The 27798-nt window shown below is 41.4% G+C and overlaps 1 protein-coding gene across 3 annotated transcripts in view; it reads left to right on the top strand.

Moving 5' to 3' along the window:
* The window catches only part of LOC111232080 (transducin-like enhancer protein 4), an 82412-nt gene extending 56338 nt beyond the window's left edge, over window positions 1-26074 (top strand). For 2 of the 3 annotated variants that reach the window (XM_022759433.1, XM_022759435.1), the window contains 16 exons: window positions 1141-1203; window positions 3282-3356; window positions 5384-5564; window positions 7010-7026; window positions 10220-10360; window positions 11804-11857; window positions 16056-16223; window positions 16609-16759; window positions 17589-17758; window positions 18279-18355; window positions 19455-19704; window positions 20000-20247; window positions 20799-20946; window positions 21916-22066; window positions 22265-22341; window positions 25561-26074. In XM_022759433.1, coding sequence (XP_022615154.1) covers window positions 1141-1203; window positions 3282-3356; window positions 5384-5564; window positions 7010-7026; window positions 10220-10360; window positions 11804-11857; window positions 16056-16223; window positions 16609-16759; window positions 17589-17758; window positions 18279-18355; window positions 19455-19704; window positions 20000-20247; window positions 20799-20946; window positions 21916-22066; window positions 22265-22341; window positions 25561-25668 — 2079 coding nt within the window. In that variant the 3' untranslated portion in view covers window positions 25669-26074. The remainder of the gene's footprint in view (window positions 1-1140; window positions 1204-3281; window positions 3357-5383; window positions 5565-7009; window positions 7027-10219; window positions 10361-11803; window positions 11858-16055; window positions 16224-16608; window positions 16760-17588; window positions 17759-18278; window positions 18356-19454; window positions 19705-19999; window positions 20248-20798; window positions 20947-21915; window positions 22067-22264; window positions 22342-25560) is intronic. The other variant, XM_022759434.1, reaches the window with a different exon arrangement.
* The last annotated feature ends 1724 nt before the right edge of the window (window positions 26075-27798 follow it).

Here is a 27798-nt window from a genome sequence, read left to right as displayed (position 1 = left end):
GAAAGCAAGATAGGTGGAGGGAGGAAAGACCGAAAGAAATACGAGTGTGTCCGTGGTAATGTGTGACAGCAAAGTAACAAAGAAAAAAAATGAAGAAAACGACTGATGTTGAAAGAGGAACAAGGGCTGCTGAGGGAAAAGAGGGAGTATAAATTAAAACAGAGAGAAAGAGAGAATAATATAGAAAAATAGAAAGATGGGAGAAAGCGAGACAAAGCGAGCCAGGGAGGGGAGGGAGATGAGAGGGGAGGGGGGGGTGGGAGGAAGAGGATGAATAGGGTAATAATGGCTCAGTGTGAGAGCTGTTGTAGAAAAAGAGAGAACGGCTGAGTGAAGAAGAGAACAAAATGAGGCTGAGGGCACTCAGACAGATAGAATTAGACACACCGCAGAGGTTCAGTGTGTGCATGCGAGTATGTGTGTGTGACAGGGAGAGACAGTGTGCGCTTATGTCTTTATGTGTTCGTGTGTCCTTGTATTGTGTGTGCAGGCAGCTGTGTTCTGTGGATGGTTACTAGGTTTGCCACGTGTGCATGTTATGTGAATGTGTGTGCGAGTGTTCGGGATTGGTGGGGGTAAGAAAACCTGAGAGCAAGATGTTATTCACCATTTACAGTCCAAGATAAAGCGTTTTTATGGATTTTACAAGTTTTAGGAAATAGACAAATGTAATGGCACTTAGTAGCCGGCTGTGACAGGTGGGGAGCTTGAGAGAGAAATTCTCTGAGGTTTCCTGCTCTTTGTGAATGTGTTTGTTTGCTCATATGTTTTGTGTGTGTTTGAGAGCGGCAGAGGAAGATGGTAGCGGTAAGAGAGTGCGAGGCCGAGCTAAATGAGAGTGTGATGGTGCTTAAAGACCAGATGATGACTGGAGCTCTAATGCTGCCTCCATCCTTCCACCTCTGCTGCTGTTGCCTCCCACATTTCTCTTCTCTCAGTCTCATAGAGTTGTCACCGACAGAACTCCTCGCTCATTAAGAAGGTGTTTTTAATGCAGCGAAGGCTTAATGTGCTGTAGAGGTACATCATATGCTCTGTGTTCATTGTGCACTTGTTATCTTATGGTATGCGACATGATTATATATCCTTTCTCTCTCCTTCTGTCTTCTCCCTCTCGTTTTCTCTCCCTTTCCATCACAGGCAGAGATTGTCAAGCGTCTCAGTGCCATCTGTGCTCAGATCATCCCTTTCCTCTCTCAAGAGGTAAGTGTCACTACTGCCAGACACACACGCACACACATATTCAGGAGAGGACTATTCACACATCAGACTTTAGTCATATTTTCTTTGCAATCAGAGTAATAAATAAATCTGAATATATCAAATAGAGCAGATCATGTAAAAAGGAAAATATAAATGCAGGAGTTCCTATTCTACTGAGGAAAAAAAAGATAACGTGTGCATCAAGTAAATGTGCTCAAGTTGAATGAAGTGTGCAAAAGCAAATGCCTGCCAGTGTAAAGTGTTGCAGTGTAACACAGTATTACTGTAAGAAATGTTGCTACTGTAGTTTCAGATGTTCAGCTTTTGTTGTGACTGTGTCAGACAGTTAATTCAACTTTATGGTCAGTTTTGAGGCTGTAGTTTGTTTGTGGTGATTACATTTTTGATATCAAACATGCACTAGTTCTGATTTACCATATAGATTCTTTGATTGATAGAAATCTTTTGAATATTAAATGATTCTGCATATTAATGACAACACAGCTCGTTAGCTTTCAGCGTTTCATCCTATTTTATTGCAAGCTGCTGCAATAAGTCACCCTCTGTGTTTGAAAAGCAAATATCTGGCAAATTTTAGATAGATCAATTAAATATATATATATATATATTCAGTTAAATATTGCACATGGCGAAACCAGGTTGAAATGTTGGCAAAATCTTGGCACAAAATAGAAGTGAGAGTACAAAGTATCAGCATGAGAGAATGATTTGTGTCTTGTGCAATCAGATTAATAAAAAGTCTCACACAACATAATGTCATAGCCATGAAGTATGTATATATTTCAATCATAAACATTCTCATTGTGATTTGCTATTGTGGCAAGACGACCACCACTTCAGCTGATTATCAGCTGATCTTTGTGGCACCTATAATTTCTCATGGTGCGAACATGTGCTTTGAGTTCAACATGCTTCATATGTGGTCCTTTGTGTTTGTACCAAAGGATCTGTATGAATTCAAGAGGCACTGATAATGTACAAATTCCCACAGGTATCAAGTGTTACTGGGAATGATAAAGGACTGTTTATTAAAGCCAACTGTACAGGATTTCATATAGAGGGCTCCCAGACTTTGAGAGTAATAAATGCTATTGTTTTCAGAACATGTAGATCCAATTATCTTTGAATTAAATATAGCCTTCTTATCATTCAACACATTATCACCATTTCTGCAAGCGGGCTTGACTTCTAGTAACTCCTACTTAAAGTTACTGTATATTTGATTTTGCATCTATTAAATACAGCCTTAAAAAGCAAGAGAAGCAGGATTATTGAAATTAAATATACTTATGTGATAGTTGCTCTGGCTGTGGGCATGAAGACGACAAAATAGATTAAATAGGAGTGAGTATATTAGTTGTTATTCCACTGTGCTTGTACTGTACCTGAGTGTGCAACGGTTTGTGTGAGTGTGTAGATTGGAATACAAATCTGCAGACACGCTTCTTTATGTCTGTGAGTGTGAGTGTGCTCTCTGGAGACAGGAAGGTCAGAGCTCTGTCATTTTGATCAATATTTACAGTGTGTGTGTGTATGTGTGAGCACTGTTGCACACAGGCATATTTGCATTTGTGTGACTGATTACATTGGGATTTTATTTAAACAGAAAAGGAGTTTTTTGTTAGTTTGTTATTGAGCATGTGTGTGCGTGTGTGTACATTTGTACGTATGTGAAGGCACACACATCTGTGTATGTGTCTGGCTATACATACTGTACAGTGTGTGTGTTTCTGCTTGAGTCACTTACATCAATGTGACTTTTACATCTGTTGTCTGTACATATGGTTGCCCAATCCAGACATTTACATTTATACACACTGTACAAGCTGAGTTTGGTTGGTTTAACACTTTTCCCCAAGTTTAGTTCATGTGAAGGTTCCTGCTGCGTAATTACTGACTGTACATGCAATAACCTGTACATTATATGTATATTGAGCACTACAACATGGATAATAATACGGTCTAACGGTGCCTTTCATCTGTCTGTGTTTGTGTTTGTGTGTGCGTGTGTGCCTGTGTGTGTGTGTGTGTGTGTGTGCGCGTGTGTGTGTGTGTAGCACCAGCAACAGGTGGTCCAAGCAGTGGAGAGAGCCAAGCAGGTCACCATGGCAGAACTCAACGCCATTATCGGGGTGAGTCGCCTCCATTCGTCATGACAGCACAAACACACACACACATATACACATACACACATTAAGTAAGCATGTTACCAGCTGATTACATGATTTCAACACTGGTATATAAATATGTAGATCAGAAAAATTGATTATCAAATAGGTGAGGCTTTAATGTAAACATCGCCCAAGGTGTTTAATTTTCTCTTTGTGCCCCAGATGGCAATGTTTATGTTGGAAACTTTGATAGCATGCTATGAATTAACATGGCTGATGGATAATTTCAAAGTTTCTTTTTTCTAAATTAAAATTGCTCTTTGAAGGATTATTTTTTATGTGGACGCGTTTTCAGTATTTATGTTCACTGAGTGAGTCAACCTGTTAAAATCTAATATTAAGAAGCATCTCATCCACAGTGTGTGGTATGTTCCTGGTGTATAAATCCAAATGAATAAGTTGTGGCAGAAGCACTGCAATGTTGCCTCCTGTTTGACAATTTTATTGGATAGTGTTATCAGTTTTGGAGGATGTAACCGAACATACCAAGATGTAATGAATCACTGCTCCCAGTAAAATCTCCTGGCTCCTGGTAGGTCAACTATTAGCAGAGAGAACGCGTAGGGCTTAAACATGGTAGTTTTTATGTGGGAGCGAATTGTTTAAAAAGAGACAGAAGTCAGTGATTGCTATCAGATCAATCAATTCTAATGAGACTTAAGCTTTTCAAGCACAGACTACGTTACTGTGACTACATACACAGTGTAACAAAATACATACATTAACTATAGAGTTACAACACTCAAAATATACTCACTGTATACTCACGTTTAATAGTGCATGATCATCTGATCACCAACGTATTATACACATACTGTATGTCTGTATGTGTACACACATACAGACACAGTGATGCTCCCGAGTGTCATAGTAGATGGGGCTTTCCAGAGCTTGTCAGAGCACTGATCACATTACTGTCTACTTAAAGCCCTTTGTTCCTCCCAGCACTACAAACACTGCTGTCGCTAAGGTGTGTGTGTGTGTGTGTGTGTGTGTGTGTGTGTGTGTGTGTGTGTGTGTGTGTGTTTAACACACCAGCCTGACAAAACAACACATGAAAACACATCATAATGCTCCCCTCAGGATAATAGCCTTTCTTTATCTGTAGCTGCTCTCTTCTTTGCTCTCCACTTTCTCTACCTTCATCTTTCTCTTTTTCCTCTTTCTCTGTCTCTTTTCCTCTCCTCTGTCTGGATATTCTCACCCCTCCTTTTGTAATCTTTTATCATTTTCTACCTCTTTCATATCTCCTCTCCCATTGTTTTTGTTATGTCTTATCTTTTGCTCTCTATGCTACACACTTTCCTTCCTGTACTCATTTACCCTCTCTCCCTATTTTCTCTCTCCTGTTCATCTAATTCTTCTTCACTTTTCACTGCTTCCACCACAATTTCCTTCTGTTCCTTCCCATCGTTTACTCTCTGACTCAAACATTTTCTTCCCTCTCTTTTACCCTTGCTGTTTTTTCCCATGGCCTCTTTCTCTCTCTTTTCCTCCTCCTTCTTTCATAATAAATCCCATTCATCGCCTCACTCTTCTTACTGTCTGTGCTGCTTTCTCCCACTTCTTGGTTTCCATCTCCATCTCCCTTCCTTTCCATGTGTATCCCGAATATTCAATTTCCTTCTTCCCTCCTTTCCCTTCCCTCTTTCTCGTCCTTGGTGTCCGTCTTTCTCACCTCTTTAATCCACTAATCTCTTCCACATCCTATCTATCTCTATCTCTCACTGTTGAGCTCTCCATGTGGATTTCATTATATCCACCTCCTCCGTTCCTCCTGTCTCTCTCACCTCCAATTTTCCAAGCACAACCCCCACTTCCCCTAACTTTCTCCTTCTCCTTTCCCCTTTGTTCTTTGTCATTGTCTCTTGCTCATTTTCTATCCCTCTCTTTTTTACCCTGTCTTTTCTAACCACCCACCCCCCTTGTGTGACACCATTCCTCTCCAACCCCTTCCTCCCCGCTCCCTCCTTTCCCTGTGGCCACAGCAGCAGCAGCTCCAGCACCTGTCTCACCATGCCCCTGGCATCCCTCTGACGCCACACCCATCAGGCCTGTCCCTGGGCGCAGGCGGCTCAGGGCTCCTGGCGCTGACCGGGGCTCTGGGGGTCTCAGCTCACCTTGCGTCCAAAGATGAGCGCAACCACCTTGACCCTGAACATCTTCGAGGTAAAGGACTGTGGACTTTTAATCCTTAATTTTATTCCTAAAATCAGGATTTAATGTTCTGGCATGGTAATCTTAGAGAGCCAATCAGGATGAGCAACAGTAAAAAAAAACACTGTGACATTTAATCTCTCAAGCCTACTAATAAAATCAAATTAACAAAAACAAATACATGTCTCAAAAAACTGAAGACTGTGACTCTACATCTACATGACTTACAATCAGTGGCAGCCTGCTGGCATTTACAAGAAAGCAGTACAGCCATGGTTTAAAGGCAATCCAAAGTTCATAGAGTATTCTGATTGTTATTGGAGAAACTGTAGTAATTGAGAAGGAGATTTCAATTGAAGCCCTAAAATATATCATAGTTGTTCTACAGTGAAAATCTGTGCTGTTGGTTTTGTTTCAGGTCAGTACAAAATGTTTAATTATTGAAAATCAGTTACACCATTGAACATTTTTAAGAAGATGTTTAGCAAATTCAATGCAAGTTATGTAGAATAATAGACTCTGGGAAATCATCCATAAGAAATCAACAGATATAACGCATTCAATAACTCTTTTTTCTTCATGAAATGTTTCATGAAGTACATTTGAGTGTTTATTTCTGATGTATTTGTTTTATACTGGAATGGGCACAAAGAAGCAGTAACATAAACTTTGACAACAACAGAAGAAGATGAAGAAAAATTTGAAAATTTTACCATTTTAGACCAGATAAAAGCAGAGTAACACTATACATCACTTGTGGCGGACAGCTTTTTTGTTATTTGTACAGCAACTCACCTTTTGGACTGAATTTGAACTTCCTTCCTTAGATTGCTGTCATAATATGGACAGACGTATTCACAGTGTTTGTGCAAATGCAGGAGAAATGCTTTCTCCCAATGAACTTTCATTCACCCCGATAGAATATCTTATCTTTGCGCTCTGTTTCAGGCATTGAGCCAAGAGAGACTTTCTCATGAATAAACTGAGCGCTAGAAAGGGAAAAAAAGAAGGAATGAGTGAGAGTAGAAAGGGAGAGAGAGATAGAGAGATCAATGTGTTCATATTGGTGTATTAAGCATCTGTGTGAGAGATTATGCATGTCTACAGCTGTGTGTGTTTCTGTTCCTACATACGAGACAAAGAATGAGTGAAAAGATAGTGAGCGTTGAAAGAGGCAGCAGGGGAAAGACAGCGAGCTTTGTCTGGTAGAGAACAGAGAGAGGGAGAGATAGAGAGGGGAGAGGACACCGGAATCAAGCACAATGGCGGGTCTGTATCTTTATTAGAGAGGAGCAGTCGTAGTTCAGCCTAACCTTGGCTGACTAAGGGACTGTTGTTATTATTATCAGGACTGACGTCAAACTTTCTTTCTTTCTTTTCGCCTTTCTCCTCTCTCACTCTGTCTTTTCTCTCTACTCTGTTCCCTTTCCTCTTTCCCTTTCTCCACCCCATCCCAGAGGGAGCCCCCAGCAGGGTGAGTAGTTCTGTATGTGTGTACATTGATAAAGTGTTGTGTACACCCACATTTCTGTGTATGTGTCTGTGTATGTGTGTGCGTGTGACAGTGATAAACTGAGGGAAATGGAGACGCACTGTAAAGTGGCCTCTAAAAAAGGCTATGTATTGCTGGAGCTCAGCCAGGACTAGCACAGCTCAACACCAGCACAATAGCTGCTCAGCACTATCAACCTTGAGCTTCTCAAGGTTTTCTACATCACACTAACATCTGAGCTCACAGCATTTCGCTGTTATCTGGAAGAAAGTACAAACTGAGTAAATGGATGAACAAGCAAGTGTTTGTTTATCAGCACCACAAATGTTCTCGTAATCTACAAGACTTACAGAACAAATGAAAGGATTAAAACGTAGTTAATGCCAAATGCTGCCCAAAACACTCCAGTTAGAGTCTGTGGAAAAACCCCCGACTCTTGCTCAGAATAAAGAATGTAGATTGTTCACATAAGATGTAGACAAGAGCAGAAGTTCTTAAGTATCTTAGGTCAAAGAGCCACCAAGTATTTTCCAAAGAGATAATGCCACTGAAATACAATTTGAAGATTCCCAACAGAACCTGATCTGCATTTTCCTTAGTTAATATAAGGTTTACATTTGCACTATTTCATGTAGTAAAGTGAAAACACTGTACCAGAAAAACAAAATATTGTTCATGCTGAATGGATGAACAGTCTACGTAGTCCATTGATTAACCTTGTGGCCTGTAGTATATAGTGTGGTGTTTTAGTGTTAAGCTTAATAATGTTTTAGTGCTGACACTTCAAAGACTGACACATACCTGACATCTAGAAGAATATGCTTTCACAATCTACGTATGCACGTACATATCTTTCCAAAAGTGTTTCCTAATGAAAATAAGTTAGCAGTTTCGGTTCCCTCACTCCAAAATTGATGGGCTTTTTGAGGTTTGTTTTTTTTTTTTTTTTTTGGTTTTCAGTGAGATGCCTAAAATAAGGTCTGACAAGCTCAAGACAATATTATGTTTTATTCTACAGCATAAAATATATCACATGTGCCCCACACATGATTTTTTAAGCTTTTGTGTGTCTTAAAAATGCAGTTGCTAACAGGTGGCTAAATGAGTCTACAGAGGTTGACATTAAACATCATCACGCTGAATATGAAAACCAATCTGCTCACCGCTCCACCTGTAAAGCCTTTTTGTGTTTATTCTCATGCTCTAGGAAACTACTTACTTAGTAACTTTCTAAGAGGAAATCTTCTGTAGAAGAGTTATGTAAGCGCGCTAAATCAAATCAAAAGTTGGAAGCTTTATTGGTGGAGACGTTGAGGTCAGGTTACCGTAATTGAGGAATTACAAAAAAACAATTCCATCATGAGACAAGTAAATACAACATGCAGTGAATCGTGAGAAGTATACAAGTGATCATCTTGCCTCACAGGCTTGTTACATATTTCTTTGCACTGTAGTTAAAAGTCCCCAATAATCGCCTAGAGTATTAATGCAGTACAAATGGGCTGATTGAAATTCAGTGGACATCTATGGCTTGTCCTGTTCTCTCTCTCTGTGCATATTGTGCTGCTTTATGGAAGCTGTGTGAACACTTTCTTACTGTACTGGCTGCAATGTACATGTGCCTTCATCAGTGCAACTGTTGATAACACAGTGAGAGAGAGAGAGAGGCCGGTGTTAGAGAGAGAGAGGAGGGGGGTTAGAGAGAGTAGAGTGAAATTGGAAAAAGGAAGAAGAGTGGGAATAAAGAGAAAGAAAAAACAAACAAAAAAATAGGTAGGTAAAGAAAATACCAGCAGGTCTTTGTTGTGGCTTTTATTGCAAAATGAAAATGATTTAAGAGTGCTACTGACTTTACTTTCCCTCCCTCTCTCTCTAGCCGCAATGAAACCCTAAGCATAATTTAATTGCCAAACAATGCTGATTGTTAAGCACCAGGAAAATAGTTTTCTCATGAGTTGAGATTTGTGCTGAACTTAGCCAAGCATTACGGCGTTTGGGAAGGGAGGGAGAGAAAGCAGGGGAGAGATGCATATCAATTGGCATTTGTCAGAGAACCCTGCACAAGTAAAACATGTTGGAATTTTAAATGGAGGGGGGAAAAAGGGACAGCGAGAGGAAGTCAGGAGAAGCGAGAAGAAGGCGGAGGAGGAGGAGGAGGAGAAGAAGAAGAAAGAAGAGAGGGAAGTTTGTTGAGCTGCACTGAGGTCCATTGTGTGGTTTCTCTTCTCCTCTGTCCAGCGCTCCTTCCTGTCGGCCCCGTGGGCTCCTTCCTGTGTGACTCATTGGTGTGTTAAACCCTCACTGTTCTTGTCCTCCCCACATGGGGACAGAGAATGACAAGTGGCCCTTGCCGAACCTCTGGCCCCTGCCTTAATGCAAAAACAACACAATGCTTTGATCGGCTTTTCTGAGTCCTGAGCACCAGGCCTGGCTGCATTGTAAATATGCCTGCACAGCTTTATTGCCTAATAATGAGAGTCATATTTTACATGAGGACTGTTGTGTCCAGAGGAGAGCACTAATTAGCTTTATAGGCTGTCCCGTGTGCTTCCATCGCTACGTCTTAACCTGTGCTTACGTCTGCTGTAGACTACCGAATGCCTGTGTGTGTGTGTGTGTGTGTGTGTGTGTGTATGTTTGTATTATCGTGTGTTTTTATGGGGCTTTCTGTTTATGTATGTGTTTCTTGTCTTTACCTGAACTTATGTTTACAATGTGATCGTGTGTGTGTGTGTTTGTACAATGCTAGGATTATAAAAAGATGTGTTTAATTATTTGTTTTTACATTTCTTTGGCAAACATGTATCCAAAACTAGGCTTGGAACAACATCCATAATTGGGCAACATACATAATTATATTATTGTATTTTATGTTTCAAGTAGAAGTAATGCTGCCACTAAACAGCAGTTCTAAGTTTTGTTTTTCACATGCCAAGGTACAGTGTACAGTAAACAAAGCAGTGAAATGAGGGTCAGACTCGGCAGCAGGACAAATTTTTCTTTTTTATATTATGAAAAATATTGCATATGGCAGGAAAGATTGTGATATTCAATATTATCAAATTATTATTTTATATTATTCTTAGTTATTATTGCTAATCCAAACTTCCATTGTGTTTGCTGTGATAGCTTGAGAATTGTGTGTTCATACTTTTGTGTCCCTGTCTTTCTCCAGAGTAAGTCAGTGTCATCAACAGACAGTCAGCCCACTGAGGAGCGCCAGGGCCCTTCAGGAGGCTACTCCTCTTCACAGGGAGGAGCTGAGGCCAAGCGGAGGCGCTGTGACGACAAAGAGCCTCTTCCACCACACTCCTATGTATGTGTTTACATGAGTCTTTGTCCTTTTTTTTTTTTTTTTTTTTTTTTTTGATGAGATTAGCTGAACCGTAAAGGATGCCTGTGAGGAAACTGAGTAGATGCAGCAACAGACATAGAATACAAAAAAATAACCATAAAGATGACAAGTGAACAAACAATAAACATTTAAACATGCAGCACATGATTAAAATTAAATGCTATCATTAGTTCACAGAAAGTCACATATACATAGTAGAGACATAACAAAGTGCATTTGTGTCCATGTGGTTGTGTGTGTGTTGTATGTGCGCATATGTGTACATGTGATATTGCCTATGACAATATAGGCCACACAGAGGTCGGGGCCCTGCGGCCAATTAGAGTTTTGTTTGGTTTGGATGGCTCCAATGGGGAAGAGCAGGGAGCCAGAGGCGATGTAATGTCAGAGGAGAGACGGCCAAGGCAGATAGCTGTAATGAATTAGATGGCTGTGTGTTTGCAGTCTGGAGGATTGATTGACACCAGGAGTCTGTCTGTGCAAGACGGCCTCCAGCTAAATCAGTTTGGCATCCAAATCTTCCCATTAGTTCAGAGTGAGAACAAGCACAGATAGTTTCCACTTTCTGAATGTTTTTCCTCTTTCTGTCTGTCGAGCCACATTACAGCTCCCATTTCTCTCTGCTTGCCTTTAGCTCTTCTATATCTTTCTGTCTCTTTATCACTGTCTCTCAGTTTCTCTACTTTTCCCTTCCACTCTCTCTTTTCCTTTTTATTTCATTTCTCATTTCTAAATGTCTTCCTCTTTCTCTCTTTACTTTTTTCTCTTTCCCCTTTCCATTCGCCTCTCTCTGTGTCTGTCTCTCTCGCTGTCTCTTTCTGTATTTTTGTTTTAGGAATAGGCTGTAGACATAGCCCTGTTTTGGCTCTGTATAATTAGGTACTGATGTCACTCCACACTGATGTCAATAGGAATATCAGGCCATGATCACATCAAAGCGCTGTTGCTATGGTGACTAAGTGCCATCGTTCTCACCCCAGAAAAAAGGAAAGAGAAAGAGAGAGATAGAGAGAGATGGCTAGACGGAGAACAAAAATGTGCCATGGATGGAGAAAGAGCAACTATGTGTTTGTGTGTGTGTGTGGGTCTGTGTGAATGAAAGAGAGGCCGATCGAAATAGTTTTTGTATGAGGGAGATGTTTACTAAGAACATATGGTATACAGTATCTGTGTTATCTGTGTTAAATATTTCATGGTGTAAAGACAATGGATGGAAGCAAAGAGTAGCCAGTGATATTGGTATATTGACCTGTGTGTGCGCTTGTGCATCTGTGTGTGTTTCCATCTCTACTGTTAAATTTTTCTGTGCACACATACAGTATGTTGTATGTCTATGTGGATGGAGAGAGACAAGCAACTAGAAATCATATGTTTTGACCTTCTTATGTCTTCTTTGCTCCTCAGGACAGTGATGGAGACAAGAGTGAAGACAATCTTGTGGTGGACGTCTCCAATGAGGTATGTTGCCTCTCTGGATTATTTAAATGATCTTTGACATCCTCGTACCTAAAGTGGCTATAATCGATATTTTTTATATTAACAATGTATCACATGATATACGTGAAAGGAGTTGCTCATTGTTATGATCCCACAACTCTATGGAGCATTTTACAACTTTGAGCTTATTGTTTTGGTTCTTTATGGCCCACAATATAACTGTTTCTGTGTCACTTCTCTCATAGACCTTGTTTGTGGCTGGAGACAAAGTTAGCAACTGACTTGTGAACACAGTGCAGCATTTAGCAGCTAAAAACCCAGATATTTCCATCGCGAGTTGGTAGAGACCAAATCAGAGCTAAGAGAGAGAATTAATACTGGAATTTCATTAGGTGGCTAGAGACATGATTCGAAATTGAAGCTAATGTTGCTCCATATCTTCTGCATGTGTAAATAAGCAACTTGCTAAAACCTTTACATACCCTGTTGAGGTTTATTTGGTGAACATCATTATCTCAGATGTATTAATTTAAGTAAGTAATATTTTAAAGAATAACATGGATTATCTCTAATCCTAATTGGAAAGTAATATTAAACAATGTGTGGCCATGGCAGTTTGGTATGGGTGAACTTGCTTTTAAGATGAAAATTAAACATGTTATGTTTTTTTAACTACTTTGCTCAAATTAAATACTTCCAAAAACAAACCCACTTGATCATTGAAAATCTGTCAAACTACATGACAGATAAGCAGTTTGTTATTATTAAAAGTTCAGTTAGTTTTTGTGATAATATTGGTAAGGGCTAAGGGCAGCAACAGAGAAAAGGTAACTTCTGTCTAATTGTTGCTTAATGGCAAAGTTTATTAATGGGCCAGTCTCCCAGAAACTTCATACATCTCACAGCACAAAATAGTTTTCTCTGACCTCTTCAAAAATATTCCACCTTCACTACCAATGTTTACTCACAATTTTCCATCTCCACTATGGAAAATATCTAACTTACCGACAGAACTCACACTTTGCTCTCTCTCCCCCACATCTCCTCACAACTACGTCCTTGTGCAAGAGCTGTACATCATACAAAAAAATGTCTTTGATTTCCTTATGAAGCCACAAGTTACAAGCAGCCTTTATCCAACAGAAGCTCTCTGACACTGTGCTGCAGCCCACAAATGAATCGCGGGTATAACTTGCTGGTATAACTATAAATGTACTTGGCACAGCTTGGAACCACCCTCTGTCCTCTGCATAACCCTGGCTGTCAATAGTTTGATTTTACATTGTGTTTGCCAGTGTGTTATGTTTTTAATTGAATATAATTTGATTTTACTTAATAGATATATTTAATTTCAGTGTCCTTGGTAGAGATTTGCTCTTTTTTGTTCCTTATTTTTCAGTATTTTGCTATTGCACACAAAAGCAAAAGCAGATACAGTCTCTTGTGATTTTTGAAACTGGTACAAAGGGAGAACAAAAAGAAGGCAAATGTGGGGAAAAGATAGGGAAGTTCTCTGGTGAATTGTGTGTGTGTGTGTGTGTGTGTGTGTGTGTGTGTGTGTGTGTGTGTGTGTGTGTGTGTGTGTGTGTGTGTGAGAGAGAGAGAGAGAAAGAGAGAGAGAATGTACATGCATGTCCTTGAACATACATGTAAGCGTGTGAGTGTGTATGTATGTGCATCCCAATTGCATATGGTTGTATATACCATGTAACTGGGAATGTGTGTGGTTGTTTAAGTAAATGGTCAGTTTTACATTTGCCTCATGTAGTTTCAGGCTAAATTTTTGTATTTTGACAGCTATGGATCAGGAAAATGTGTCCTGAGTCACTATAAGAGAGAATAACCACTAGTAAAGATGCAAAAGACTTAATAGATTTAATAGCATAATTTGATACTTGATTATTTATTTATTTTATTTGTTACACTCCAACAGGGCTGAAATGAACAATTCTTCACATTACATCATTGATTAATCTAACAGTTACTGTTCAGATTAATAGATTAATCCTTTGGTCAATAAAATGTTTTGTTGTGTTGGGAAAAACAACCACATCCCAACGATATTCATTTCTATATGTTTGTACATCTAAGACAAAGCAAAACACCAAATTGTTCACATTTAAGAAGCTGGAATTTTGGCATTTTTCTTGGAAAAAAAACTTAAACGAATAATTAATTATCAATATAGTTGCAGATTTGCATCATTTTCTCCCAATCAACAAAGACTTATCAACTAATTATTTCAGCTTTACACTCATGCACACTCACAGTATTTTATCTTTTGTTTATTTGCTTGTTTTAATATCATTCACCTGTAGTAACCTTTGTTTGTGTGTGCTTGTGTGTAGTTTGTGTGGATCTATGCGATAAGAAACGAGTCAGCAGGTATGTAGCTAGTTCAGCTTTCTGCAGCAGTTTCCTTGTAAATAGGAAGAGCTCCTGTGTAAGCTCATTATTAGCTGCTACCGTTTGTGTTCTTTTCTTGTGAACTGTGTCAGTCCACACACACACACACACACACGCACAAAAATACTTGGTCCACACCTATCTCTTCTCATCTACCTCTTCTGTGTATATTTTTGTTCTTTTTCCAACCTCTTGAAGCCTCTGTTCTTCCATCTCTCCGCTGTTTTGTTTCCCTTCACCCGGTCTTTCCAACTCCTCTCACCCCGCTCCACCTCCTCCCTTTGTCCTCCCTCCTCTCATTAGATAACTGCATTCTGCTTCATTTAATATATGTAAAGCCGTTTATGCCCCTGGAATATTTTAGTTCTTTAAATACTTCACGCAGTGTACCAAAATATGTTTTATCTAAGCCCTCCGTATTTTGATATGGCACACAAAAGCGGAACTGGTCTCTTGTGTGATTTGGAAACTGGTACAAAAGCAGAGAGGAAAAAAATGTGACAAATGTGGGTAATGGCAGAAAAAGAGGAGGGAAGTTCTCTGGTGAATAGTGTTTGTGTGTGTGCACACGCATATGTAAATGTGTGTTTCAAAGACAATGAACATGCATGTATTTGAGCATACATGCAAGCCTGTGTGTGTGTATGTGTCTGTGTTTCTACTTTTGTGTTCATGCCATTTAGCTGGGAATGTGTGTGGTTGTTTAAGTGGATGGTCGTGTGTGTGTGTGTGTGTGTGTGTGTGTGTGTGTGTGTGTGTGTGGTGTGTGTGTGTGTGTGTGTGGTGTGTGTGGTGTTGTGTGTGTGTGTGTGTGTGTGTGTGTGTGCACTAAAATGTCTGTGCTGATCACTGTGACCCAGTGAGAAGTGCTTACTCCAGCACTCTGTTCTGGGGGAGGCAGCACTGGCTCAACAGTGGAAGCTGTGACTCCAGTGATGAAAGCAGCTGTAACAGCAACATTATCTCCGGGTCCGTACACTACTGTATCAGCAACAGTGACAATCTACTGTTTCATGTAATATTCCCTGAGCTCTGAGCTAGACGTCCTTTTTACAAAGTGTGACACTAGAGGGTATGTTGTATCCATTAAGTTAGAATCTGCAGAATTTTCCTATTGGTATTTACATATAAGTCTGTTGCCAACTGCTATAACCTAAAAAACTCTTCCTAGTTCATGAAAGCTTTTACACATCCTGGCACACAGGAAGAGATGTCTCTGTGTTTCTCGCAGGAGCAACAGAATTTTTTTTGAGTTGCAATAGAAAACAAAAGACAAAATACAGAAAGAAAAATAGACAGAAAACAGGCATGCGTTAAACAACTGCAGGGAGATACACTGGTTAGTGTGTGGTGCTTCAGGAACAGGTGAGCAGATTAAATACAATCCAGGAAGTTTAACTGAAGTAACAGAGAAGTAACTGGGAAGGTTTATCACTCACCAAAACACTGCATGTTGTAATATTATAAGGAAGGATTTTATTATGGAAATTTATCACAGCAACAATCATTAAATTTTTTTTTGTGTTGATCACAAGGTAAATGGTGCATTTGCCAGTGCAGTTCCAATATGTAGCAAAACTGTGCATCATCAAAGGACAAGGATAACCTTTTAAAAGAGAAAACATCATAGCGATGAAATGCTGTAAAATGTACTTGGACCTGAATTTCACACCATAAGGGCCAAGACTCAAATAGAGCAACAAAATAGTTGAAGCACTGTGTGACCTTCAGAGGCTGAAAAGATGGAAATTACCACAATTTTCCTCTCTGGATAGAACATTAAATCACTTTTTCATCTGCCTTTGTCATTCAGGAACCTAACTCTCCTGCGGGCAGCCCTCCTCACTCCCCCCACGGGAACGGCTTAGACCGGGCTCCTACCCTAAGGAAAGAGCTCCCAGGTTCCTCAAGCACAGGAGAGGCCCCCTCCACCCCAAACCCCCGCAGCCCCACCCCAGGCAAGGCCAAGGACCCTACTCAGGTAAGACAGATAGATAGCAACATATGGATTTGCTCTACTACGCCGTCTGGGGATGTCTGTCTGCGTTTCCTTTATCTTAACATATTATTGTTATTTTTAACATATTCAATAAGACTGAAGATATTTAGTCTTTTTTTTTTCTTGAATTTCTTGATATTTTCTTCTAGGTATTCTTTTCCACTTTGTACCATTCCACTATTTGTAGTATCCTAATTCCTGTTACATAATTTGCAATCGATTATGGTGTTTAAGTGGGGAATCAAAACATAGAAATCTTTAAATTTGTACGGATAAATGCAATACCTGTGCCGAATTCTCTTTTCATTGAGACTATTTAAAATTTGGGCACAAATTTGGTCAATTTGGTTGTGTGACTTCTCTACAGATGGATAAGTCCCAATCTCCGCTGTCTAAGTCTGGCACCCCATCCCCGTCCCACCGTGAGGCCCTTACCCCTGGAGCACCAGGAGCTCCTGGTCCAAGCACTTCCTGCCTTCGTCTGGTCAGCAAAGCAGCAACCAGTGCAGACCCCCTTGGTGAGACTGTTTACACAAGCCGGATGAGATTTTAAAACTTAAACATGTACGTTTTGATATCAAGAGAGAGAGTGAGAACTGGCTATCACTACATGAATCTAGTATGTAGATTTCTAACTTTCTTTCTTTGTAGGCAGTTACTCAGAAAGTTATATAGATAAAGTATTTATGTGAGATTGTAGTGAGACTTCTCATCACCCAGTAAAGAAAACAGTCACGTAATGTGAAATTTACTTTCTAATTCAGCTTCCAGACCAGAGTACATGTAACCTTTTTAAAGTATACCTGACTAGCTACACCAAGTAGCTCCTTGAATTAGACTATCATGACTTTGGTGGGATTTGCACCCAGTCGATCTCTGACCCTCATACCATGTATCCTCTAGACCCTCAGTTTTTTCCATTTCCATTTTCCTTGTGTTTACTATGACATTACTTTTGTCTTATCATGCAATGATACAGTATGTCACTGTTTTGTGCCTAAATCTCTTGATGTGATTGGAGCAAAGTTAAACAAAAAATTGTGCCTATAGGACTGACATTTTCATTAAACCATAAGAAAAAAAGTGAGATGCCCCTGAACATTGTGCTCTTGAGCAAGGCTCTTAACAACTTTCTGCTCCTCTGCGGTCAGAAGTGAAGACCATTGTTGCACTTGACAGCCCGCTGCTCTGACACTTTGTTTGCGTATAAATAAAGTTTAATGAAAGGAAAAGTTATCCATTCTTCTCCGCCCCTCTGTGACTGTGTTTGTGCTTGTGTACTATGTATTATTCCCCCTCTTTCTTTCCATCCTTCAATCCCTCCTTCCTCTTTCCCTCCCTCCCCAGCTCTCCGCAGTCCCATGTCTGTGCCCCCCGGTTCATACCCGGCTCATTTTGGCGTGGTGTCCCACGCAGGACTGAATGGGGAGCTGGCGAGCCCAGGAGGTTTCGGTGGGGCTCTGACTCTCTCGCCACAAATCAGCGCAGCAGCCAGCGCTTACTCCCGAAGCCCCATGGTGAGTAAAGGCCAAATCATGAATGTGTTCTGTGTTACCAGGTAGTGTTACACATTCATTATCCAATCAAAGTTATCATGTTTACATCACAGTTTTTATGTTCCATGCGGCACACGTAGCTCCAACATGCAGTTACATTTTTGTAAGTGTGCGTCAGCTGTGGTGGTCAGCTGTGTAGGGACTGTTCATGTAGCAACAGTATGTAGCCACAGCACGTAGCTCCCACAAGACTTCAACATAACTCAGCCTAGAGGCAGGATGTTCTCTGCAGTGGCCTGTTCACCACCCTGTCATCAGTCTGGGAGAGGGCAGTATGCTCACAACATCACTTATTAGTGTCACCACACTCACACACTTCAGCACAGTTTTCAGACTGCAGACTTTTGTTATGTTTTTGTCACTGCACTGTTTCAGTTTTGCTTTGTAGTAGAATGATTTTGGTGAAAATTACTTTGAGTTAAGTTACTTTTTACTCCTTGGCGAGCTGTTAATTGTTTTTCCCCTCTTTTGTTCCCACCAGGTGGCTTATGACTCTCGGTCTCACCTGAGAGCACCGGGGCTGCCCTCCTCTCTGCCTGGCTCCTCCGGGGGAAAGCCGTGAGTTTTTACCTCCATAACACACATACATACATATAAACAAATAAAGTTGTGCTCCAGCGTTCATGCAATATGATTGGAGATTGGAAATTGTCAGACTTACTGTTCTTGAAACACTGAGTGAAGCATACATTTTCTCACTGTCCATATTCAATTCTGAAATAAAAACTCGTTATCTACATCTTGTAGATGCATCATTAAAGACTGTTTCATTACCATTAGCATGTGTACATACTTAGCATGGATACTTGTAGTGTATTCCACAGTTAAACAGGACAGTTAAACAGTTAATTTAAAAAAAATAAATATGTGAAAGTTGAGCAGGATAATCCTGTCAGGCTTAGAGAATAGATATTGATGATTGCACATACTTACATACTGTCAAAACTAGTGTGAGAGTGATAATCCAAAATGATTTGGATCAGATAGGAATTCAAATGAGTACTTTGTGTTTTTATGTACCCAGGACTTTTCAGTGTTACACATTAACTCTGTCTGACACCTGAAAGCCGTGAGTACGGGAGATACTGAGGAATTTTAAATGTCCAGATCACGTACTTCAACACACTTGCACATATTCTCTGGCCTTTGTTGATTGAAGAATAGTGTTGTTTTTGTCATTTGTTGCAGAGTAGCAATTCATTCTTGCGGTGCTAATTTGAAATCATAAAACAGCCTTGGCTTCCAACCACTACAGTATTGATCAGCCATTAGCAATGCCACACTGACTCTGCCTTGTAATACAATCTGCCATTATGCATTCCCGCCCACAGCTACAGTGGGCCAAGTAATTGCCAGAATTCAGGCAGATATTACGGGAGTGTCAAGGCCATTACAGTGTCGTCAGACTTCACAACTTGCACATTTGATATGTCTTGTTGTTTGTGCGTTATGTGTATTTACCTGTAGGGCTTCTACTTGCACTCACACATTTATTGATTGATTGATTGATTCCTTGTCCTACTTATCGTTAGCCCATGTCTCTAGTCCTTCAATATCCTTCAATCTACTAGTCCAAAGTCTGTTTATTTTTAGCTTTAGCTTTATAGTTCTTAAGTATTGATTTATTTCTGTTCCCTTCCATCTCTCTTCTCTCCAGCGCCTACTCGTTCCATGTGAGTGCAGACGGCCAGATGCAGCCGGTGCCCTTTCCCCCTGACGCCCTGCTGGGCCCGGGAATCCCTCGCCACGCCCGTCAGATTCACACCCTGAGCCACGGAGAGGTGGTGTGTGCTGTCACCATCAGCACCTCGACGCGCCACGTCTACACTGGAGGAAAGGGTTGCGTTAAGGTGTGGGACATCAGCCAGCCGGGCAGCAAGAGCCCCATGGCCCAGCTGGACTGTCTGGTGAGACATGAGGGAGGAAGGAAAACAGAGACACACATAAGTGTTAAAAATAGAGATGGGCTCACTGACAGACATTCATGTATGTACAGGACATTCACTGAACTGATTTGGTTTTATTGACTGAGTCATCTTTCCTCCTTAATTTTGGTAACTGACATGATCAGAATGTCCACATTAATTTCCTGAATGTCCCCAATTAAATTACCATCTGTCCCATGAAGCCTCATACACATTTTTTCATTAATGCACTTATTGCAGCTATAATCTAACTGGCTTTCTTATCTTGTCCAATCAGAACAGGGACAACTACATCCGCTCATGTAAAATCCTCCCTGACGGGCGAACCTTGATTGTCGGCGGGGAGGCCAGCACACTGTCAATCTGGGATTTGGCCACACCCACTCCCCGCATCAAGGCGGAGCTGACATCGTCCGCTCCTGCCTGCTACGCTCTGGCCATCTCCCCTGACAACAAGGTCTGCTTCTCCTGCTGCAGCGACGGCAACATCGTCGTCTGGGACCTTCACAACCAGACGCTGGTCAGGTAAGAGAGGAGTGGGAGGGAGGAGAGGACGGTGGAAGGAGAGAAAGACCATAAATATTTGGCGTCTTACCTACACAAATAGATTGTTGCCAGGAGAGACCACAGAAGGGAGAGGGAGAAAGGCTAGAGGATATGGAAACAGTTCAGGAGGAGAGAAAAAGAGAGGAAAGGCAATAAAATATGGAAGAAGAAAGAGAGGGTGGGGGAAAAATCATTGCAGTTTCAGACCTCTTCAACTAACCCCACTGTCAGGTAAGAAGAGGGGGGGTGAGCTAGCTATAGGGGATTTGGATAGGATAAAACAGCCAGATTTTGGCAAGGTAGGACTAAAAGGTAGAAGGGGAGGGAAGATTGCGGTAGGGCAGAAGGGGGGTCGGGGGGGACCATGAGAGCATTAGGGACCACAGGGAGGAAAGGACTAAAATATATTTGGTCTGACACCTCCAAGAGAAAAGGGGGCAAAGTAACACAGGAAGCAGAGTCTGTAGAGTGAGTGTGTATGCAGGTGAGTGCGTTTATCTCTGGGTCTCTCGTGCGTCTCCTCCCTGCAGGCAGTTCCAGGGCCACACGGATGGAGCGAGCTGCATCGACATCTCCAACGACGGCACCAAGCTGTGGACAGGAGGGCTGGACAACACCGTCCGCTGCTGGGACCTCCGAGAGGGACGCCAGCTCCAGCAACACGACTTCACCTCGCAGGTACACACAGCAGCCCACACACTCTGATATGCATCTGCTCATCTTGGTCATATACACATTTACACATATAGACATACATTTTGTTTGCAGAGACACACACACACAGACATTAAATTTTTTTGTTTACAAGTACATGCAGTCACACGGTCATGGACACACAACACATCCACACAAACCTGCCACAGGGTTCACCTCACAAGTCAACTTACACTCACATAAAGACGCAAACACTCACGCACCATGACTTCACCTTGAAGGTATTGACAAGAGTACACACCAGCAGAAACACGTATACAAATACCAGCATGATTTCACTTTATAGATTTACACACACACACGCACGCACACACACACACACACACACACACACACACACACACACACACACACACACACACACACACACACAGTCTCTCTCATTCACTCTTCACTGTCACAACAGAGCTATAGAGTTGACCACTGTTGTCAGATGAGTTTCGATCCACCGTGTAATGACTTTCTCTCTCGCTTGCCGTCTCTCTCCATCAACCACGCTCCCTCTCTCTCCCGCTATTCTCTCACATTCTTTCATTCTTTCCTAATGTCTGTTTATTAATTCACTCTATATTAACCTCTATTACATCATTCCACTCTTTCCTTACTCCTTCTTTTTAAATTTCCACCATCTTCCCTCTCTCTTTTCTATTTTCACTCACGCATCATCATAATCTTTTTTCATTAATATCCTACATTCCATCATCCTACTATTCCTTCATCTATCCTCCTTACTTCCATCCATCCATTTCTTTCATCAACCTTATCTTCTTTCCTCCCTCATCCCCCATTTCCTCACATCGTCTTTCATTCTACCTTTGTTTTCATTTCTGCACCCTTGCCACTTTATGTTCTCTCCACCCCTCCTCCTACTCCTCCATGTTTTTTTTTCTCATTTCCTTTGATTCCTTTTCTTTCTCCCCTCTCTGTCTTCAGATCTTCTCTCTGGGCTACTGTCCGACAGGCGAGTGGCTGGCTGTGGGAATGGAGAGCAGTAACGTGGAAGTCCTGCATGTCTCCAAACCTGACAAGTACCAGCTGCACCTCCACGAGAGCTGTGTTCTCTCCCTCAAGTTTGCTTACTGCGGTATGCACACACCTACACACACACTCAGTCTAACTTTGAACAATTGTTCCTAAATGTTTCTGACATATTGCTACTATTGACACACGCTTATCAGTACTCTCCATGCTATTGGTATGCAGTTCATGTGCAGTATATTGTGCCTTCTTCACCCCTTTTCCTTTGTTTAACCTGTAGTACCGTGTGTGTCTGTTATTTCAGGCAAGTGGTTTGTGAGCACAGGAAAAGACAATCTGTTGAATGCATGGAGGACACCATATGGTGCTAGTATTTTCCAGGTGAGAGACAAGTGCAATGCTCTGAGGATGTTTTATGGTCTATGTTTATATATGTATATATATATATATATGTGTGTGTGTGTGTGTGTTTGGACTGCCGAGTCATCTGTTTGAGAGTGTGGCCAGCAGTGTTGAAGTGATCTGTCCCTAAATTTTTCCTCTGTGTCCCCCCCCCCCCCCAAACCACACGCATGCACGCATATATACACATGTTCAATCGCACCGTTTGAGGAAAACATGAATATGCAGGGATACAGTATTTTTAGCAGAGCCAGTTCATCTGGGTGTGAATGAAACTAGCGAGGGACGATGAAGGTACATTTAAGATGAGTGTTTTTTGTTTTTGTGTGTGTGTGTGTGTGTGTGTGTGTGCTGTCATATTTCTGTAAACTGCAGTGGGCAGCAGGGTTGCCGGCTTCTGTCTGTCCCTGTAGACCAAAAGGAGGATGCTGGCTATCTGCTTTGTTATCCAAATGCCAAACGTTTCTCCTGCCAAACGGCTCCCTCCTGTCACTGTTATACAGAGCTGCTTTCTTTCCTCTTCCTCTTTTCTGGTTTATCACTGTCCTTTCCAGTTTCTGTCTCTTCGCTTTTCTCTAACCCCCTGCTCCCCTCTTGCTCCATCTACACTCATTTTTCTCTCTCTCTCTCTCCCTCTCTCCTTGTCTCTGTGTTTATGTTGTCCTTCCTGCCTCTCTGTGCTTACTCATTTTTATCGCTCTACTAATCTCTCTGTACCTGTACCCTCACTTTTTTCTCTGTCCTTGCGTTTACGTCTTTCCCTGTCCACTCTATCTGACCTTTCATGTTTTGTAATCCTTTTTTTCTTAGACTACCCTTTCACTTTCTCTCCTACCCTTTGACATGTCTGTTGCATATCACACTCTTTCTCTCCTTTGCTCTGTTTCTTTGTGATTTTTATCAAATTAGCTTTATTTACATGAATGGTAATGACACTTAACTGCATATTACAATGTGTTTTCATTCAGAAGAAGAAAGAAAATAGCACAAATACTAAAGACATGTATAGATGGAAAGAAAAGAGTAGAACAAAGCAGAACAAGGAAGATATATATGATGGGGATTTCTTGACATATGATGATGGCTTTGTGTTCTATTTGTTGTCTTCAGTTAATATATTTGGTTCTTTCAGTTGGAAATAGCAGCTCTGTCTGAGGTTGCGGAGTACAGTGAGACTGTCTTCTTGCTCAGTTCGTCATCTTCCTTTGCCTTCCTCTGCTTTTTGTCAGCTTCTGTTGAATAGGTGCAACGTAGGATCCAATAACAGCTGAGGTCATGTTTCTGTTTTGGTTTTTTCTGTCCAAAAGGTCTATTGTCTGTAAGCTGGTTGATTTACACTCTTCTTATGGAAGATGTTGTTCTGTTGGTTCTTGGCATTTGTAATGCGAGAGCGAGTCCAGTAGAGCTGAAACAATTTGTCACTTAATCGCTTTGTTTATTGAAAAATTAAAATATTGATATGAATTGATAAAAGAATATTCTGATTATTGATCAGTTATCATTGTTAAAGCAACAGCACTAAACCTTCTTCAGTTTTAGTTTCTTATCTTAAATGTCATATGGATAGTAAACAAAGGTCTTTAGGTGTTGGAGGTTTTGCTTTTGATCAGACAAAATAAGCAATTAGATGATATCTGTTGGGCTGTTGAAAATTGCATTTTTTAAAACTGTTTTCAGACATTTTATAAATAAGTCTTTTAATTAGTTAATCAAAAAGAAAATTGGTAAATTAACCAATATTAAAAAGACTAAATAGTGAATACGTATAAACATTAGAACGAAGTAAAGTAGAGACACAGTCTCATGGGTTTTCTCTTGGTTGTGGCATGCAGTTGTTTATTTTGAAGCCAAAAGAGCTTTTTTTGATAATGTCTCCCAAAATGTAATGTTTAAGTATTGATTGAGTACAGCTTGGTATTTACTAAATCTGTACCTCGTTGCGATTGTTCCTCATCTTTTTGTTGGCTATATTTGTCAAATAGTGCATCATGTCATTATGTGAGATTTTTGTGGTAATTTGAAGCTGTGTTGATGGTTCGGTTTAATCAAGACATGCTAATATATTTATATTTATAAAAATACAACATGTCAGACTTTGTCTTTAGTGTTTATACTACACCAACCTTTATCAAAGCAGAGACTGGCATTCAATGTAAGATATATTGGAAAGTAAGAATTGAAGAACTATAAAATTGAATCAAAGGAACAAACATTGGTTTATTTCAGAAAGCACACAGTGTAAAAAATATCATGGACAACCAAAGAATAAATCACATCATAAACACCATAATGCTGGGGGGTGTTAACTCTCTGAGTTTCAAGACTCCTCACTGTTTCTGTGTTTTATCTCTCTTGCCTCTCCATCTCTGTCTCTAAAGCTTTACTTTCCTCTCTTCCAAACTCATCCTTTGGCTTGTCATTGCATCCCTCCCTCATGAACGGCCCCAATTCCCCCCCTCCTGCTATCTCGGTATAGTATGAGGGATCCTGTGTGAAATGGCCTCTCACCGGTGGCTTGATGATTGACAGCCCTGCTGTGTGTGTAGCACAGAGGGAGGGAGGAGAGGGGAGACGAGGGGAGAGGAGTTTAGAGAAGAGGAGGAGGAGTCGACATGAGAGAGGGGGAGAGTGAAAGCAAAGCCTAAGAGGAGGAGGAGGAGAGTCTGGGAAGAAAGGAAGGAAGATAAATGATGATGGAGCAGTGAGAGAAAGAGGACGGGGAGGAGGGGGGAATAGAGGGCGCTTTACATCATCTAAAGCCAGGTGCCCAGGTCTGGCTTTCAGACACACAGGAAAAAAAGGAAGGATTGTGCATTTTGCCAGTTCATGCAGACTGTCAGACTTGTGCTGCTAGTGATGCTTAAACCTGCAGTAAATGAGGCTGCATCTCTCCAGAGGGAGGGAGAGAGAGAGAGAGAGAGAGAGAGGAAGAAAGAGAAGGAGAGCAGTGTGTCTCACATTGAAGCAGATGAATGAGTCAGCATCCTGGAGCTGTGGAGTTGTCTGTTTGGAAATAATTGTGGACTGTTTTGAAATGCAAATGTCTTGTGTGATTGAGTATTAAGTTGATGAGTCATATCTTTTCTAACATCTCTCTCTTTGTGTTTGTTTCTCTCCATCTGTCTCCATCCATCTATCATCACGTCTCTCTCTCTCTCTCTCCTGGGTTTTTTGCCCATGTCTCTCGCCCACTCCCAGTCCAAGGAGTCCTCGTCTGTGCTGAGCTGTGACGTCTCCCCGGATGACAAGTACATTGTGACGGGATCCGGGGACAAGAAGGCCACGGTGTATGAGGTGGTGTACTGAGGGCCGGGACGAGATGCCAGGGGACAGGACGGAGACTTGGGGTGGTTTTGGGGTGTGGAGGAAGTGCACCCAGTTGCCCTGCCAACTGCTCCCAATCCTCATTACAGCAGCAGCAGCAGCAACTCCGTCTCAGTCCTCTTGAGTCCTCCTGACCCTCATCCCTAATACATCACCCCCCTCCCCTTTTTGCTGTGATATAAGCTACTGTGGAAGCTCCCAAATGCCCCTTCCCCTCCTCCGCCTTCCACTTTTAGCCCAAGGACGAGGCATGATAGTATAGAGAGAGGCAGAAAAGAAACGGCAAGATAAGAAGGACAAAAGGAAATGGGCGGTGGAGCATAATGATAAAGACGGGAGGAGAAAGGGGGGAAAGACGAGATGGAGGAGAGAAAGCGAGAGTGCGGAAGGGAGAGAAATGAAAGGGAGGAAGAGGAGGACAAGGAGGAGAAGGAGAAGGAGGAGGAGGAGGAGGAGGGAGGCAGGGTAATTAGGGCTGTTTCCTGATTAAGAGCTCAGTGGAAGGGAGGCCCCCAGAGGAGGCGCGGAGCAGCACTGTGGGAGCGCCAGCCAGGAGCACTGATACCACACAATCGATTCATTAGCCAGACAGTGGAAGCCTTAATGAGGCTGACGCCGCAGCTCGCTCTCCCCAGCGAGAGGTGTCAGGAGCTGGGGAACGATGACGCTCCTGAGATGGAGGGGGTCGCTTCAGATATCCACATACACTGACATGAAACATAGACCTGCTAACACACACACACATAAGGTGCACGTCATCGAGCAAGAGTACACACACACACACACACACACACACTTGGATATACCCCCTTGAGGTAATTGTAGGAAGAGAGAAACACACACACAACACGCAGAGCACCCAATTAAACATTCATCGCCGCGCTCCCCATCTCACTGCTTAATATCTATTTTATTTTGGTCTGACAAAGGCAGCGTCTAATGAGCAGCGGAGTCAATGGGATTCTCCCAGGGCCCCGAGACACAAACAGAGAACATCAGCCGAGCTGTTCCTTCTAATTCCTCTGGATTGTTCTCCTGACACCGGGCGCTGCACTCACTCTCATTAAAGGCACTGTCAGCTAGATGAAGTAGCAGCACGGCAACTTCACTGTAAGGCAGACAAGAGGGCAAATTAACACCATCTGATTATGCTATCATCAGCAGCCAACTAAGCAGCGACTAATCCGATTCCTTTCAAATTTTATGCAACTAGTTGCTGTTTTCATTTACAAACCAGATGAGATTACATGTTTATCGGAGTCATTATCTCCATCTCTGCCTGCCTGCTGATGTGCTAGTGTTCAAAGTGCTCTGGCTAAATCTTGTTTGATAAGCTAGTGATTGCTATTAATTGAGATGCTAAACACCTTAAATGACAAGTTTAACCTTTTGGGGAATATGCTTACTTGCTTTCTTGCTGAGATTTTGATGGATGAATTTTGAGGATTGATACGATTCTCATGTATGTATGCTAAGTATGAAGCCACCGCTAGAAGCCTGCTATCGTAGCTTAGCATAATGACTGGGGACACTGCTGGCCTATTGCTAACTGGATGCTACAAATTCCACCTACCAGCATCTTTAAGCTCTCTGATTAACAAGTTATATCTTGTTTGGTCCATAAAAAGTGTGAAAATAACCAGTAACCTATTTTCAGGTCAGGACCAGTTGCCTGGCAATGATAGGACACTTTTTGTGGGGATTAAACAAATGAGGTATAGCATGTTAATCAGTGAGTTTTAGACATGCTGGCAGGTGGATTTTTTTAACTTTCAGTCAGAGCTAGGTGAGCTTTTTCCAATCTGTGTCCTAAGATAAGTTAGCAAGCTGCTGGCTAGCTGCAAGTTTAGCATACAGATATTAGAGTGGTGTCAATCTTCTCATCTAACTAACTCTCATCAACAATGTGAATAAGCACGTTTCACAAATTGTCAAACTTCTCTAAACCTGATTCTTACTTTCCAGTCCTCCTTGTATCATACTCCAAACTGGCAGGCAAACACTATATCAGAGCTCTCTGCTTCTGTAGAACATGCGTCACCAGTGTAGACTAAAAAAAAAAAGGCACATTTCAAGCTTTTCTTTTATTACTCATTTATTTCAGTATTTTTT

The sequence above is a fragment of the Seriola dumerili genome, unplaced genomic scaffold (assembly GCF_002260705.1).
Source record: "Seriola dumerili isolate Sdu_G_001 unplaced genomic scaffold, Sdu_1.0 BDQW01000322.1, whole genome shotgun sequence".
NCBI classification, from domain to species: Eukaryota; Metazoa; Chordata; class Actinopteri; order Carangiformes; family Carangidae; genus Seriola; species Seriola dumerili.
Note: the sequence above shows the minus strand (reverse complement) of the source record. Positions and strands in the feature narration are given on the sequence as shown.